At 40.1% G+C, this 15,006-nt stretch overlaps 1 protein-coding gene across 2 annotated transcripts in view; it reads left to right on the forward strand.

The window, feature by feature from the left end:
* LOC130356826 (acetylserotonin O-methyltransferase-like) overlaps nt 1-15,006 on the forward strand; it is a 61,445-nt gene that overhangs the window by 26,308 nt on the left and 20,131 nt on the right. For both annotated transcript variants that reach the window (XM_056558813.1, XM_056558814.1), the window contains exons 3-4: nt 5,042-5,110; nt 10,019-10,137. In XM_056558813.1, coding sequence (XP_056414788.1) covers nt 5,042-5,110; nt 10,019-10,137 — 188 coding nt within the window. The remainder of the gene's footprint in view (nt 1-5,041; nt 5,111-10,018; nt 10,138-15,006) is intronic.

Here is a 15,006-nt window from a genome sequence, read left to right on the forward strand (position 1 = left end):
GGCAAAAATGGTTTTTTGAAAAATTGCGGTAAAACCACGCCATTTTTACCACAATTTTTTCCAAAACTTGTTCTGGTAATGTGACGTGTTGATGACCTGTGGACACTGGAGGAGGGAAAGTGACCCCACTGGGCTGCTACTTTACACCCCCCCACCCCCAGGTTATACTCAGGGGAGAGAGAGGCAGGACATAGGGACATCCATCACTCACATGAAACGGCCGCTCTGTGTTCCTGGGAGGCCTGTCAGCTCTCAGCCTCCATACTCTTCCGGTGCTGGGGGCGGAGCCATCAATGAGATACCTTTCATCCCAGCGCTGCTGCCTGTCTCCGCAGAGCAGGAGCAGAGTAGGGATATTTATATAGAAAAAAACATCAGCAGAAACTAGCGCTTGTCTGACTGGGGATCCGGGACAAGTGTCCTGGATTCTCAGCAGCTGCAGCGGGCCATTTACCCGGCCGGGCCCTCGGACCATGTCCGAATGGACCGCCTGTCAGTCAGTGTTTTCCTCTTGCCTTATACATAAGAAGGGAATGGAGGAGAAAGGGAGTAGAAGAGTATAAAAAATCCTCATCAATGATATTATTAGGCAGAGATTGGGCAGCAGGTGGCAAGGGATGGTATGGTCCTTCTTTGTTTTTTTTTTTTGTTTTTTTTTAAATTGATACAAAAGTTTTTACTTGAAATGTTACTTCAAATATCACAGACCTCAGGAGGGAGAGGGCACAGTGCACATTTAAGGCCTAAATGACTGATTTATGGTTTAAATAGGAATAAAAATAGATTTTCTAGATTTTCTTTGCAGTGCTGGACCATGAGAATAAAAGAGACTAAGCTCTTAAGGAATAATAAAATCATGTTTAATTTATAGCACATTCAACACGTTTCCGGCATGGAATAGACCCTTCGTCAGGACAATGCATGATACAAACTGAGAGATTTAAAGGAGTATTCAAGGAAAATACTTTTGTCTTTATATCAACTGGCTCCAGAAAGTTACACAAATTTGTAAATTACTTCTATTATAGTTTTTTAATCTTTCCAGTAGTTATCAGCTGATGAAGTTGAGTTGTTCTTTTCTGTCTGACAACAGTGCTCTCTGCTGACACCTCTGCTTGTCTTGCTTCGAACAGTTCCTGAGACAAGCAGAGGTGTCAGCAGAGAGCACTGTTGTCAGACAGAAAATAACAACTCAATTTCAGCAGCTGATAACTACTGGAAGGATTAAGATGTGATAGGTAATCTAAAAGGTAACGTCAATTAAACAATTCACAAAGATCATACAAAATGACAGTTTAGTACATAGATGTACACTGAATGATTAAAATCATATATAAGGTATCAGATAGATTAAAAACCAATCCTAAATATAATAACAAACAAAATATAAATAAAATTAGAAGCGCCGCTGATGTATTAACCCCTTAACGAGGAAGTACGTATATTTATGTCCTCCGCCGGCTCCCGCGATATGCGCGACATGTCGGGTCGGTCCCGGCGGCTATCAACGGCCGGGACCGGCGGCTAATACAGGACATCACCGATCATGGTGATGCCCTGTATTAACCCTTCAGACGTGGCAAACAAAGCTGACTGCCGCGTCTGAAGTGAAAGTATCCCGGCTGCTCAGTCGGGCTGTTCGGGACCGCCGCGGTGAAATCGCGGCATCCCGAACAGCTTACAGGACACCGGGAGGGCCCTTACCTGCCTCCTTGGTGTCCGATCGGCGAATGACTGCTCCGTGCCTGAGATTCAGGCAGGAGCAGTCAAGCGCCGATAACACTGAAAAAGTTAAAAAAAGTGTTAATAAAGGTCATTTAACCCCTTCCCTAATAAAAGTTTGAATCACCCCCCTTTTCCCATTAAAAAAAAATAAAACAGTGTAAATAAAAATAAACATATGTGGTATCGCCGCGTGCATAAATGTCCGAACTATAAAAATATATTTTTAATTAAACCGCACGGTCAATGGCGTACACGTAAAAAAAATCCAAAATCCAAAAAAGTGTATTTTTGGTCACTTTTTATACCATTAAAAAATGAACAAAAATGTAAAAAAAAGTCCAATCAAAACAAAAATGGTACCAATAAAAACTTCAGATCACGGTACAAAAAATTAGCCCTAATACTGCCCTGTTCGGGGAAAAATAAAAAAGTTATAGGGGTCAGAAGAGGACATTTTAAAACATATACATTTTCCTGCATGTAGTTATGATTTTTTACAGAAGTACGACAAAATGAAACCTATATAAGTAGGTATATAGGACCTAATGAATAATGATAAGGTGTCATTTTTCCAAAATATGCACTGCGTAGAAACGGAAGCCCCCAAAAGTTACAGAATTGCATTTTTTCTTCAATTTTGTCGCACAATTATTATTTTTTTCCGTTTTGCCATTAATTTTTGGGTAAAATGTCTAATGTCACTGCAAAGTAGAATTGGTGGCGCAAAGAATAAGCCATAAAATGGATTTTTAGGTAGAAAATTGAAAGGGTTATGATTTTTAAAAGGTAAGGAGGAAAAAATGAAAGTGCAAAAACTGAAAAACCCTGCGTCTTTAAGGGGTTAATATAGCGATATAGACAATCGCCGTATCAAGCACGGCTATTTTCTGCGCTCTATGATGGAGGATGCAGCAGACGGGAGACAACGGGACTTAAAGGAGTATACAGGAGATCAGATATGTAGGGCAAAGCATTGTATTAGCATCGGAGTACAAAATGGGCAGGGCTTAAAAACTCATCACACAAGAGTTATGCCGTTTACCGCTTACAGAGATGACGGGGTGGCGTATAGAAAGATTAATAATACCACTGAAAAACAATCTAATCTAGGGGTTAATATAACTTAGGCCCCTTTCCCACTACCATTGCTTCCCATTTTTTATTTTTTTTGTGTGTAACAGTTGTTCGCATGATGGGGCACAATGGATCCCGAGGGCTCGCTTACACTATTAAGAGGGCCTTCAGGCAGAAAAAGATGGCACAAGCTGTATTTTCTTCTCCTGCTATTCTCCCCGGCTCCCAACAGCAGTGTGAAAGAAGCCTAAGCTATGCTGTGAACTCGATCTCTTGTCTGTTCAGATATGCAGCGCTAAGCGCTATAGCATTAGCGGAGTTCTAAATGGGCGGGGCTAAAATATTGTCCAGCAAAAAAATGAAAATAAGTATAGAAATGTGGACTATGCCGTTTATCATTTGTAGAAATGACAGGGTGGCACTGGATAACAATATGAGCTAAGGGTAAGTATCACTAAACTATGATCTAAATTCAATCTCTTGTAATAAAAAAATAATGCATATTAGAAAATTATTAGTAAACAAAAGGGGCAATGATGCACTAGATAATTGGTCACAGTGAAAGTGGAAACAGATTAAAATGGCATAACATATATTTTACAGTAATCATAAATATTAATTAACCAATAAAATAATTGGTTTAAATGAGAATGGTTTCCGATACCTCATTGAGCCCTTGCGGTGACAAAGAGTTAATTTTGTATTTTGCCGCTCGTCATCTATGTAGCGGTAAATTGCATAGTCTCTAACTCTTGTGTGAGGAGTTCTTTAACCCTGCCCATTATGTACTCTGCTACTAATACAGTGCCTTGCACTGCATATCAGATCTCCGGTATACACATTGCGAGCATGTAAGAAGCTGCCGAACACACTTCAGAGGACTCCAGCAGGGTTACAGAAGGCAAAGGGTCCAAAGAAATGTTGGCACACTGACAGGGTTTGGATATTTAGGTAGAAGAAGCAGTGGAGCTCCTAAGCACATGTTCACTTACACCTACTGCTTGGTCACACACCCAGAGACATACTTTTGAGGGATATAGGCTTATGCAAATTTGGAGGTGGAGTTATCAATAACTGGCCTTATTTTGGACAGGCAATCATATACAATACAATAGCCTGTCTGATGTTTGCAACAAATCATCTTAGGCTAAGTTTCTACTAGTTTTTTTGTGTGCATCTTTCTCCCAAAAAACGCCAAAACAGCCCCATGGCGTTTTTTCATTGGAAAAGCTCTGCGGCCAGATGTTAGCTATAAATCAATGAGAAATCGCAAAATTCTTTTTCTACTTTGTGTTTTTTGTGCTTTTTCAGTTTGGCGTTTTTTCACTCTTTTTTGGCATTTTTCAGTTCCTTGGCGGTTTTGCAAAGTTACAGCATTTTCTCCTGAAATTGTGGTGTTTTTGTCCCAAAGAAGTCTATGGGAGTAAAAAAAAATGCCAAGAAAAACAGCATGTGGGTTTTAACTTTGGCGTTTTTGCAAGCGGTTTTTACTCTTTTCTTTTTACTTTAGTGATTTTTTTTGGACTTTTTTAAATAAAATTCGTAGGGTAGCATAAAAAAAAAAAAAAAAAGATACAGTAGTGATGGAAAAAATTATGAATTTCGTTAAATACATTTTTTTCCATCACTACTGCATTCTGCATTTTATTTATTTTTGATACCCAACACATTTTCAAAAAACGGCAAAGGGGCCAAAAATGCTATTTCCACTAAAAGGCAAAAAACGCAAGAAAAAAAAATGCCAAACACAGGAAAATGTTGTGGTGTTTTTTTCTGGCATTTTTTTCTGGTGTTTTTTGGGCCACAAAAAAACCAAGTAGAAACTTAGCCTAAAGGACTCTCAGACTGTAAGAAACAAGATTCTCTGATCTGATGTATCTATTATGGTATACAGTATTGAGTACAGAAATCTTGAATTTTGTTGATTTTGGCATATGGTCCCAACATAACAAAATGTGAAAAAGTTAAAGGGTCTGAAGACTTTCCCAATTAACTGTACATTACTAAAACCTAACTTTCCCCCTCAGTGGCAATTGTGTTGTTGTATGTACGTGAATGGAGATGCCAGATAAATGGACATAAAAAAAATAAGCAAAAAGTAATGAAATGTCTGGAAACTATGGAGGAGATTTATCAAAACCTGTCCAGAGGAAAAATTACTGAGTTGCCTCTGAAAAAAGAAAGGAGCAATCTACTATACCCGTATAATTCTAACTAAATGATGTTCCTTTATGTATTTCAGAGAAGGAAAACATCAGTATGAAAGGACTTTTGGGATATCTTCAAAAGAAGTATTTGATGGTGTTTACAGGTAAATTGTGTACATAGCTTTGGCACAGGGGCATTATCCTAATTTGTGTGCAATGCTCCACCAAGGCCTTACCTGAGCCATGGGAAGTGCAAGAAGGGTGGAGTGGGCCTGAAGCCCATGATATGCCACTTATTTTGTGTGCAGGTCCCTGACACCCATTAAAGGGGTATTCCAGAAAAAAAAAATGATATATATAAACTGGCTCCAGAAAGTTAAACAGATTTATAAATGACTTCTATTAAAAAATCTTAATCCTTCCAATAATTATCACTTCTGAAGTCGAGTTGTTCTTTTCTGTCTGGCAACATCTCTGCTTGTCTCGGGAACTGCATAAAGTAGAATAGGTTTGCTATGGGGATTTGCTTCTACTCTGGACAGTTCCTGAGACACTTGTCATCAGAGAGCACTTAAACAGAAAAGAACAACTCAACTTCAGCAGCTCATAAATACTGAAAGAATTAAGACTTTTTAATAGAAGTAGTATAAAAATCTGTTTAACTTTCTGGAGCAAGTTGATATATATAAAAAAAACGTTAGTTTTTTTCCTGGATAACCCCTTTAAAGTCAATAGAAGTGTGGATTAGCCTTGGAAACTAACGCAGATTTTTTACAGTAAAACTACACAGCTAGCAGTCTCTGTTCCAATAATTACTATTCAATACAAATATAAGGTTATTTTATATGCCTAACTAAAAGAACTATGGGGGGCATTTATTGTCTTTAGAGCTGTTTTTGTGTGTATATTTGTGTATATATTTTTGCAGCTTTTTGGTGTACACCTTTTTTTCAAAACTGTGAACAGACCAGCTGTTAAGGTTTGTCTTGTGCAGGGGTAATGAATTTATCAACTGTAACTTTTTATATAAAAATAAAAAGTCATAAATTCGTTAACAAACACCTCCAAAAAGTTGAAAAAATACACCAGGCTTAGCTTTATGGTGTACGTGAAGAAAGGAGAAAAACGTTGCAAAATTTTTTGCAGTGAATAAACCAGAGAAAATCCTAGAAATGTGTACCTGCACAAAATGTATTAATTTCTCCGTGACCTTTTAATAAATGTGGTGCACCTACACATTACAAGCACACAATAAAAGGTGTACAAAAATGCTACAATAATGAATTCCCCCCTTGGTTCCGCTATGTAAATATCCTGTTGTAACATTATAAAATGTAGACAAAAATTTGTGACAAGTTTAAATATATCAGAAGCTTTTAAAGAAGATGCCTACAATCCCTGCCCCACCACTATTACAATAACAATAAATATATAAACAATTCATTAAACCCTTCCCAACGTACAGGGTAAGTACTGATCTGCAGCCTATACTCATGATCAGTTGTTGGTACCAAAGGTCACTCTGAAATTGGTCACTTAAGGGATGTTAAAGGCATAACTATCATGAGATTTGGAGCATATAATCTAATCATAGTCTGTGTATGATGTGTAGAATATGTATCATCCATATCGTTCTTATTACAGCTTTTATTATCTCAAAAAAACGTATTAACTTGCAGCCACCGACAGTCGGATAGGAGCGGCCTGGGGTTCGCTATTCCCTACGGCGGCCACGCCTATCCCCTGTACACCAGCGCTGGGACTGCTGTGTGATTAACACCCAGGTCCCAGAGCATGTGCCCCTTACTTTTCTTATGTGAGTGCCATCTGATGTTACCTTACAGAGCGAGCTCACTCGCTCTGTCTGATGCCTCCATGCGCCTGGGCAATACTGGAGGCAGAGAGTAAACAAGCTCTCTGTCTCTTGTGAAATGCAAAAGAACCCACTGCATCTCCCGCACAGAGAGAAAAGAAGAGGAGAAGAACGGGCACTGTTATTCTAAAAAGTATAGAATATTATATACATAACAGTGCCTGTTCTTCTCCTCTTCTTTCCTCTCTGTGTGGGAGACAGCCGGCAGTGATGTAAGGAAAAAAAGATCAAAATTGTTTCTTTTTTGTTCCACATTCCAAAAAATGTTTATAAAAAGCAATTAAAAAGTTGCTGATCCCCCAAGAGAAAATTGCCGGCACCACCACAACACAAATCAATTATACTGAGAACTGCACAAGATTACGGACCCAGGTGTCCAGATGGCAGGTGGCGCTACACGCCCAAAAAAAACACAGCATCTATATCACACAACAAAGAAAGGAGCGCTCACCGTTCCCGTTGCAGGCAGACAAGGACTTCTAATACATAGACCACATCGGTCCAAACAGGGAGGCAGCAGGTGGATCTGGTGGGAGTTCAGATGTCAGGCCACAGACCGTGTCACGCCCCTGAGCACTTCGTCAGGCCTTTAGCGGGAACAGTGAGTGCTCCGCTTTCTTTCTTTGTTGTGCGATATACAATTAAAAAGTTACATATAAGCGGTACTAATATGGGGTACCAATAAAAACTACAGATCACGACTCAAAATATTTGCCCACATACAGCCCTGAATGTTGAAAAATTATTAAGTTAGAGGTGGTCAAAATAATATATATATATATATTTTTTTTTTTTTAGAGGTTAAGGAATCAAAAAACAGAGCCAGTTTCTTTCAAAAAACGTTCCCTGTTTGTCTCCAGGTTCGGTGTGCTTCTGCTGCTCAGTTCTATTGAAGTGAATGGAGCCAAGTTGAAATACCACACCCAACCTGGAGACAGACACGGGGCCATTTTTGAAAGAAGTTATCTCTGTTTTTCGATTTCTAGATAACCCCTTTAGGCAGTACAATAATAGAAAAACACGTAACTATGGGTATCGTTTTAATCGTATTGACCCACAGAATAAAGAAAACATTAAATAAAATAATTTTTACTGTAAAATGTACAGCGTGAATTACGGAAGCCTACAAAATTAGCTAAATTGCGGTTTCCAATTTCCACACGCTAAAAATATTTTGTCATTACAAATTGATCATGCAAAAAAAGCCCTCATATGAGTCTGTGATCTAGGGGATCACTTCCACCCTCACATCGTGGTAGTGCTGGAATGAATAGAAGACCTCAAGCTCTGTGCAGCTTTCAGTGAGGCTCTGTTCATGTTTCAGTGAGACATGTCAATCAAGCTCAGTGCAGAAAGCACTTCCTGACTTTTGTCTCCTGCCAGGCCGGGAGGAGACCAAACTCACTGCATTCATTGTGGCAGGAAACAGAACAGAGCCACCTAGTGGCCATTTTTTTCTATTACATTTTAAACATATTTATGTTGATAATTTTAAAAGCAAGTGAATGGGCAAGTGTCTGCTAATTTCACAAGGAACACTAAATTAAAAGTTTTATTTGGTGACTGGTACTCTAACTTTTTTCTTAAACATTTCATACCATTTTTATACCATTTATATATTTATTCTGTCATAATGACTACATAGTGTCTATCAATACCATGACTGAATAAAAAGTTACAACTGGAACTCAAACAAATTATTGATACCGAGAAAAGAGTTCACTAATTTCCCTGTTAGTAAAAAAAAAAACCCATCAAACTGTGCCCCTTCGGAGGGAGGGAGGCAGGCATAGGTATTAAGGCCCTTAAGAATGTACTATTCATGTAGGGGTTAGAGATTACTAGCAGCCATACCAAAGTTTAATGGTGAATAGCAGGGTGAACAATTAATGGTATGCCCACCTGTGATAGGGTCATTTTGAGAGGCATAAAAACTATCTAATGATATTGCTATGCCATATGGCATTGTTTTCTAGGTAAGAAATGTAGGTGATACTTGTTCTCGATTGTTCTATAGTAAGAATCTAACATTGTTCTCTAGTAAGAAATGTAGGTGATCACTGCCCTGTGACACAAATCTTTTAAGTGCACTTTAGCAGTGGATTAATGTTCCTCCGTTACGCTCATATTCTCCTTTGGAGACTACTGGTCCAGAAACTGTGTGCTGTTTTAAACCGTTTTTTTTGTATAATTTTGCTAATAATGTTTTATGTTTTTTACTAACAAGGTGATTAGTGGACTCTTTTCTCAAAATGTTTTTTAAATAGTTTATGTTTAATTGCTGATTTATTTATTTACAAATATATGTTTAAATGGGAGTTGTAAGTTGAAATATTATCTATGTAATGTTTTACTATACAACAGACACATGCTTTATGACAGACACAGCACGTAGCAGATAATAGACAAATCCCATCTTATCTGCTACACTGGGGCTGTTATCTGCTTGTGCTAAGTAACATACACAGCTCCCAACAGAGGCCATAACTCTGGAGCTCAGCTGTGACCTGCAGCCCATCAATCACCTTGGCACTTGTATCGGCATTGAGGAATTCTCACAGAGAACAACTTCAAAGGATAGGGAATAAGTTATAGATCTTGGGTGGTCCGAGCAATCTCCTGAATAGGGCTTCGGCAGTCCCCTTTGGATAGGGGATAAGTAATTTTTCACTACAGAACTCCTTTAAGGTTGTACTCTACTGTCCCGTTTCCTCCTCACCATTGCACAGTGACTCTGAGCAGTACACTCTCTTGGCAGTAAAGGTGGACGGGTTGTGTTTGTCAGGTCACCAGCAGGTAGAGGGGAAATACTACATTTGCAGCACCCAAATTACAGGTTTCTTTTCTTCTCTACATTCTCATGTTAATTCCCTCTATTGGTCAAGAATGGGGAAGATGAAAATATTTATATTTTCATATTTCTTGTTGAATAAAAAAAAAATACAAATGTCAAAATATGCAAAAAATTTGAAACATTTTCTAAAAAATATCTTATCTATATCTTTATCTAAAAAAAAGCAAGAACAGAATAAATGCATGGTACATTCCCTTTGATGTTGAGTGAGAGGAAGAAAATGTCAACTGAGCTTTGTAATTTGCCCTATGTACCTATTTTCTGTTTCAAATTAGAGGTATGAAATTATCTTCCTGTTTTTAGAATTTTTTTGTAACCAATATGTTTGTGATTGTACCACATCAGATCAGAAGAGGAAATGTTGACTTTTATTCGTTTTATGGACTCAATATGGAATATTTGTGGAAAATACATTATCCAAGCGTTTGACCTCTCTGCATTCCACACAGTCTATGATCTTGGAGGTAATAGAAAAATATTTATAATATTTTTATAAGACAGGTGTAACGTCTGGCTCTGGACGAACATGAAGAGTTAAATGACTCTAGTTGGGCTGGAGCTGCATGGAGCTCACCTAGTTCATAAGGTTGAAAAAAGACCAGGGTCCACCAAGTTCAATCTATATCCCTAATGAGTCCTTACTTAGTTGATGAAGAGGAAGGCAAAAAAAAAATCCTCATACTAAAGGTAAAAATTCCTTCCCGACTCCAAATATGGCCGCAGAGTAGATACCTGGATCAACGTTCTGTCCCTATAAATCTAGTAACCAGCGATGTTATCACTCTCAAAAATGGATTCAGACCTCTTTTGAAGTCTTTTTTACAGAGTTCACATGACCACCTCCTCTGGCAGAGAGTTCCACAGTCTCACTGCTCTTACAGTAAAGAACCCCCATCTGTGCTGGTGTAGAAGCCTTCTTTCCTCAAGACATAGGGGATTCCCCCTTGTTATGAATACAGTCCTGGGTATAAGTAGATCATGGGAGAAATCTCTGTACGGTCCCCTGATTTATTTATACATAGTAATTAGGTCGCTCCTAAGCCTTCTTTTTTCTATACTAAATAACCCCAATTCTGATAATCTTTATGGGTACTGCAGTCCTCCCATTCCCCGTATTACTCTGGTTGCCCGTCTTTGATTCCTCTCCTGCTATACTATATCTTTCTTGTACACTGGTGCCCAGTACTGTACACAGTATTCTATGTGTGGTCTGACTAGTGATTTGTACAGTGGTAGAATTATTGCCATGTCGTGGGCATCTATGCCCCTATTGATGCACCACATGATTTTATTTGATTTTATTTACTACAGCTAAATTTACTGTTAACTAAGACTCCTAAGTCCTTTTCCATGTCAGTCTTCCCAAGTGTGTTCCCATTTAATACATAATCCCAGCCCGGATTTTTCTTCCCCATGTGCATGACCTTACATTTATCAGTGTTGAACCTCATCAGCCACTTCCCAGCCCAAACCTCCAACCTATTCAGATCCATTTGTAATAGTGCACTGTCCTCTATAGTGTTTACCGCTTTACAGAGTTGAGTATCATCTGCAAAGATTGCTACTTTACTTTTTAACCCCTCTACAAGGTCATTAGTGAATATATAAAATAGAATAGGACCCAAGACTGACCCCTGTGGTACCTTACTAGTAACAGTTAACCAATCAGAATAAGTACCATTAATAAACACCCTCTGTTTCCTATCACTGAGCCAGTTACTTACCCACTTACACACATTCTCCCCAGCCCAATCCTTCTCATTTTATGTACCAATCTTTTATGTGGCACCGTATCAAATGCTTTGGAAAAATCAAAATATACGACATCCAGCAATTCCCCAATGTCCAGTCTGGAGCTCACCTCCTCATAAAAGCTGATCAGGTTAGCTTGACATGACCGATCCCTCATAAACCCATGCCAATATGGAATCATACATTTATTTTTATCAAGATTCTGCAAAATAGCATCTCTTAAAAAACCCTCAAACAATTTACATACAACGGAGGTTAAACTAATAGATCTATAATTCCCGGGGTCATCATTTGACTCCTTTTTAAATATTGGCACCACATTTGCTATGCACCAGTCCTGGGGAACCTTCCATGTCTTTATAGAGTCTTTGAATATGAAAAATATGGGTCTGTCCATTACATTACTTAATTCCTTTAGAACATGGGGGTGAATGCCATCTGGACGTGGTGATTTGCCTATTTAGATTTTTTGTTTGTGGCACTGTACTTATTCATGGGTTAGACAGGTGGCCTGTACTGGGTAGTTTACCTTATCTCGCTGTATTTCACCCTGCATTTCAATTTCCTCTGTGAATACAGTGGAGAAACTTGTGTCGTCTGGGTGTGGTTCTCAGCTCTCCTAACTATCAGGAAGGTGCATCCCTGATCACCTGCCTATATAAGCTAGGAGCAGAGTTCAGTTCATTGTCTGTGAAAGGTTATACGTTAGCTGATACCTTCTGCTTATTGGATACCTGCTTATTTATTGATCTTTGGCTTTACCCTTGACTCTTCTCTTGCTTTGCGTTCCTGTACTCCGCTATTTCCTGGTACCGACCTCGGTTAGACTGACATTGATTTGACCTTGTGTGTGTCTTAGTGTATCTCTGTTAGTTTGTGGGCCTCCAGCGGTTTCCAGACATCTACTGTTTTTGCAGTTTATTATTTTGACAACAATGCCCCCACACTTAGCAGGGAAGGTTTGTCATTGTGGTTGTCGATCCATTACTTAGGGTGGATAGGCAATAGGTAGGGACAGTGGCTGTGGTGAGTAAGGGCTTCACTGTTCCCTGCCCAAACATCACCCCAGGTCAGTAGAATTTTTCCATCTACATTTTTATTAATATTTGTATATACATCACATTGTTATTTCAGATAACTTTTATACAAAGGTGAGGAGTGAAAAAGAGAGCAGCAGTGCTTTGTTAAAGTGCAAGTTCCAAGTTTCAAGCCCAATTGATCTTCAGCTTCAGCGTGTGGAGACACAGACCGCTCTAAGCGCTAAAGTGGCCAAGGAGTCACATACATCAGAAAAGGGTTCATGCACAAAACTTCACTGTGTGGCATGGTTGCCTTGGCAAGTGTACTGAAAAGCATGGCCTACATCTACCCACACTGGAGCAGAAGATCGTGTGGGCCTGAAACTTGGGACTTATACTTTAAAGAGTGCTTTTGCATGGGAGTTTTTTAACTCTCCAGTTGCTGCATTAAAAAATTTGATTCTGCCGATTCGCCAAATTTTCCCCAAAAAATGGTTTCAGTCCGAATTTATTTGTGGCAAATCTCTATTAAAAATGGCTATTTATGGCCTACAAAGAGCCTCAATAAGGGTGTCGAACACTTTGCCCTGTTGTAACACGCATAGGGTATGTGCTGGGTTAGTGAAATAATACTGTTATTCAGTATGACATGCAGATCAGAGGCATTGCTATTAGAATCACTGTCACAGAGCGGCCCAATGACAGAGCTTGGAGGTGGCATCAGTATGAGGAGACCATATAGTGGCTGAATGACACAGCATGGAGGTGGCAGCAGCATGAGGAGAATTTTCCAAACAAATTCAGCCACTATATGTAGTAGCTGAATGACACAGCCTGGAGTTGGCGGCAGCATGAGGAGACCACATAGTGGCTGAATGACACAGCCTAGAGTTTGCGGCAGCATGAGGTGACCACATAGTGGCTTAATGACACAGCCTGGAGTTGGCAGCAGCATGAGTAAGACATATAGTGGTTGAATGACAGCCTGTAGTTGGCAGCAGCATGAGGTTACCATATAGTGGCTTAATGACACAGCCTGGAGTTGGCAGCAGCATGGGGAGAACATATAGTGGCTGAATGACACAACCTGGAGTTGGTGGCAGCATGAGGGGACCATAAAGTGGCTTAATAACACAGCCTGCAGTCGGCAGCAACATGAGGATGACATATGGTGGCAGTATGAGACAGCTTGGAGCTGGCATCAGCATGAGGAGAACATATGGTGGCAGTATGAGACAGCTTGGAGTTGGCATCAGCATGTGAAGAACATATGGTTGCAGAATGAGACAGCCTGGAGCTGGCATCAGCATGAGGAGAACATATGGTGGCAGAATGAGACAGCCTGGAGGTGGAAGCAGCAGCATCAGGAGTCCTGAAAGTGACCCGGTGACAGAGGGATGCGGTGGGTGGCCATACCAGTACCCGGTGACGAAGGTGGGTGAAAAAAGGAGAACTTGGTATCAGATGTGTGGCATCAGGCGGGTGGCAGGATCAGAATAGTAGCTGTGGCAGGTAGGCAGAAGAAAGTCTCTTTTGTTAGTGTGCACAAGTAAGTATTGAGGATATGCATTACGTAAAACTTAACTTTTAATAATATGCTAAGGATAAAATATATGGACCCAAAACTTTTTTTTAAATCAAGCAAAAGGAAAGGTGTGCAAAAAACACCATGTGCCACCTACACCACCAAGTATTGAGGTGATGCAAAGACCTCTAAAAGGTGAATGGGAAAAATGTATGGTCCCTTGTAACCCTTGGTGGAGGTAAAAACTTCCCCTGTAATGCCCTACTCTCGCATTAAAAAGGGCGGTCCCACACAGGAACCTCTCCCTATTTTCACCTACAAACACTGCCATTTCCTAGGGTTTTTAGGGTGAAATATGGATTGGTTCCTGTATGGGGCTGCACTTTTCAAGACGAGTAAAACTTTTCTCGAAAAGGTGAAAGGGAACAACATATTGTCCATTGTAGCAGGTGAGGGTAAAAACTTCCCCTGTAAGGCCCTACTTTCGCAATTGTTACTCACCCTAAAAAGGGCAGCCCCACACAGGAAACTCTCTATTTCCACCTAAAAACCCTGGGAAATGGCAGTGTTTGTAGGGGGAAATAGGGAGAGGTTCCTGTGTGGGGCTACTCTTTTTAGGGCGAGTAACACTTGCCAAGAACGGAATTAAAGGGGTTCTCCGGTGCTGACACATCTTTTCCCCTATCCAAAAGATAACATGCCTGATAGCTCTCACGCCCCCTCCCGTAGGCTTGCATTGAGAGGCGGAGCGTAACATCACACGGGGGCGGAGGCGTGACATCACACGCCGCCGGCCCGGTGGTCGCCTGTAATCAGTCCCGGAGCGGACACACTCCGGGGACTGAATACAAACGGGGTGCCTCGTGCATGATCCCGGGGGTCCCCAGCGGCAGGACTCCCACGATCAGGCAAATTATCCCCTATCCTTTGGATAGGAGAAAAGATGTATAAGCACCGGAGAACCCCTTTAATGATGCGGGAGTAGGGCCTTACAGGGGAAGTTTTTACTTCCACCGGTTACAATGGACCATACGTTG

This window comes from Hyla sarda, chromosome 2, assembly GCF_029499605.1.
Source record: "Hyla sarda isolate aHylSar1 chromosome 2, aHylSar1.hap1, whole genome shotgun sequence".
In the NCBI taxonomy this organism is placed as follows: Eukaryota; Metazoa; Chordata; class Amphibia; order Anura; family Hylidae; genus Hyla; species Hyla sarda.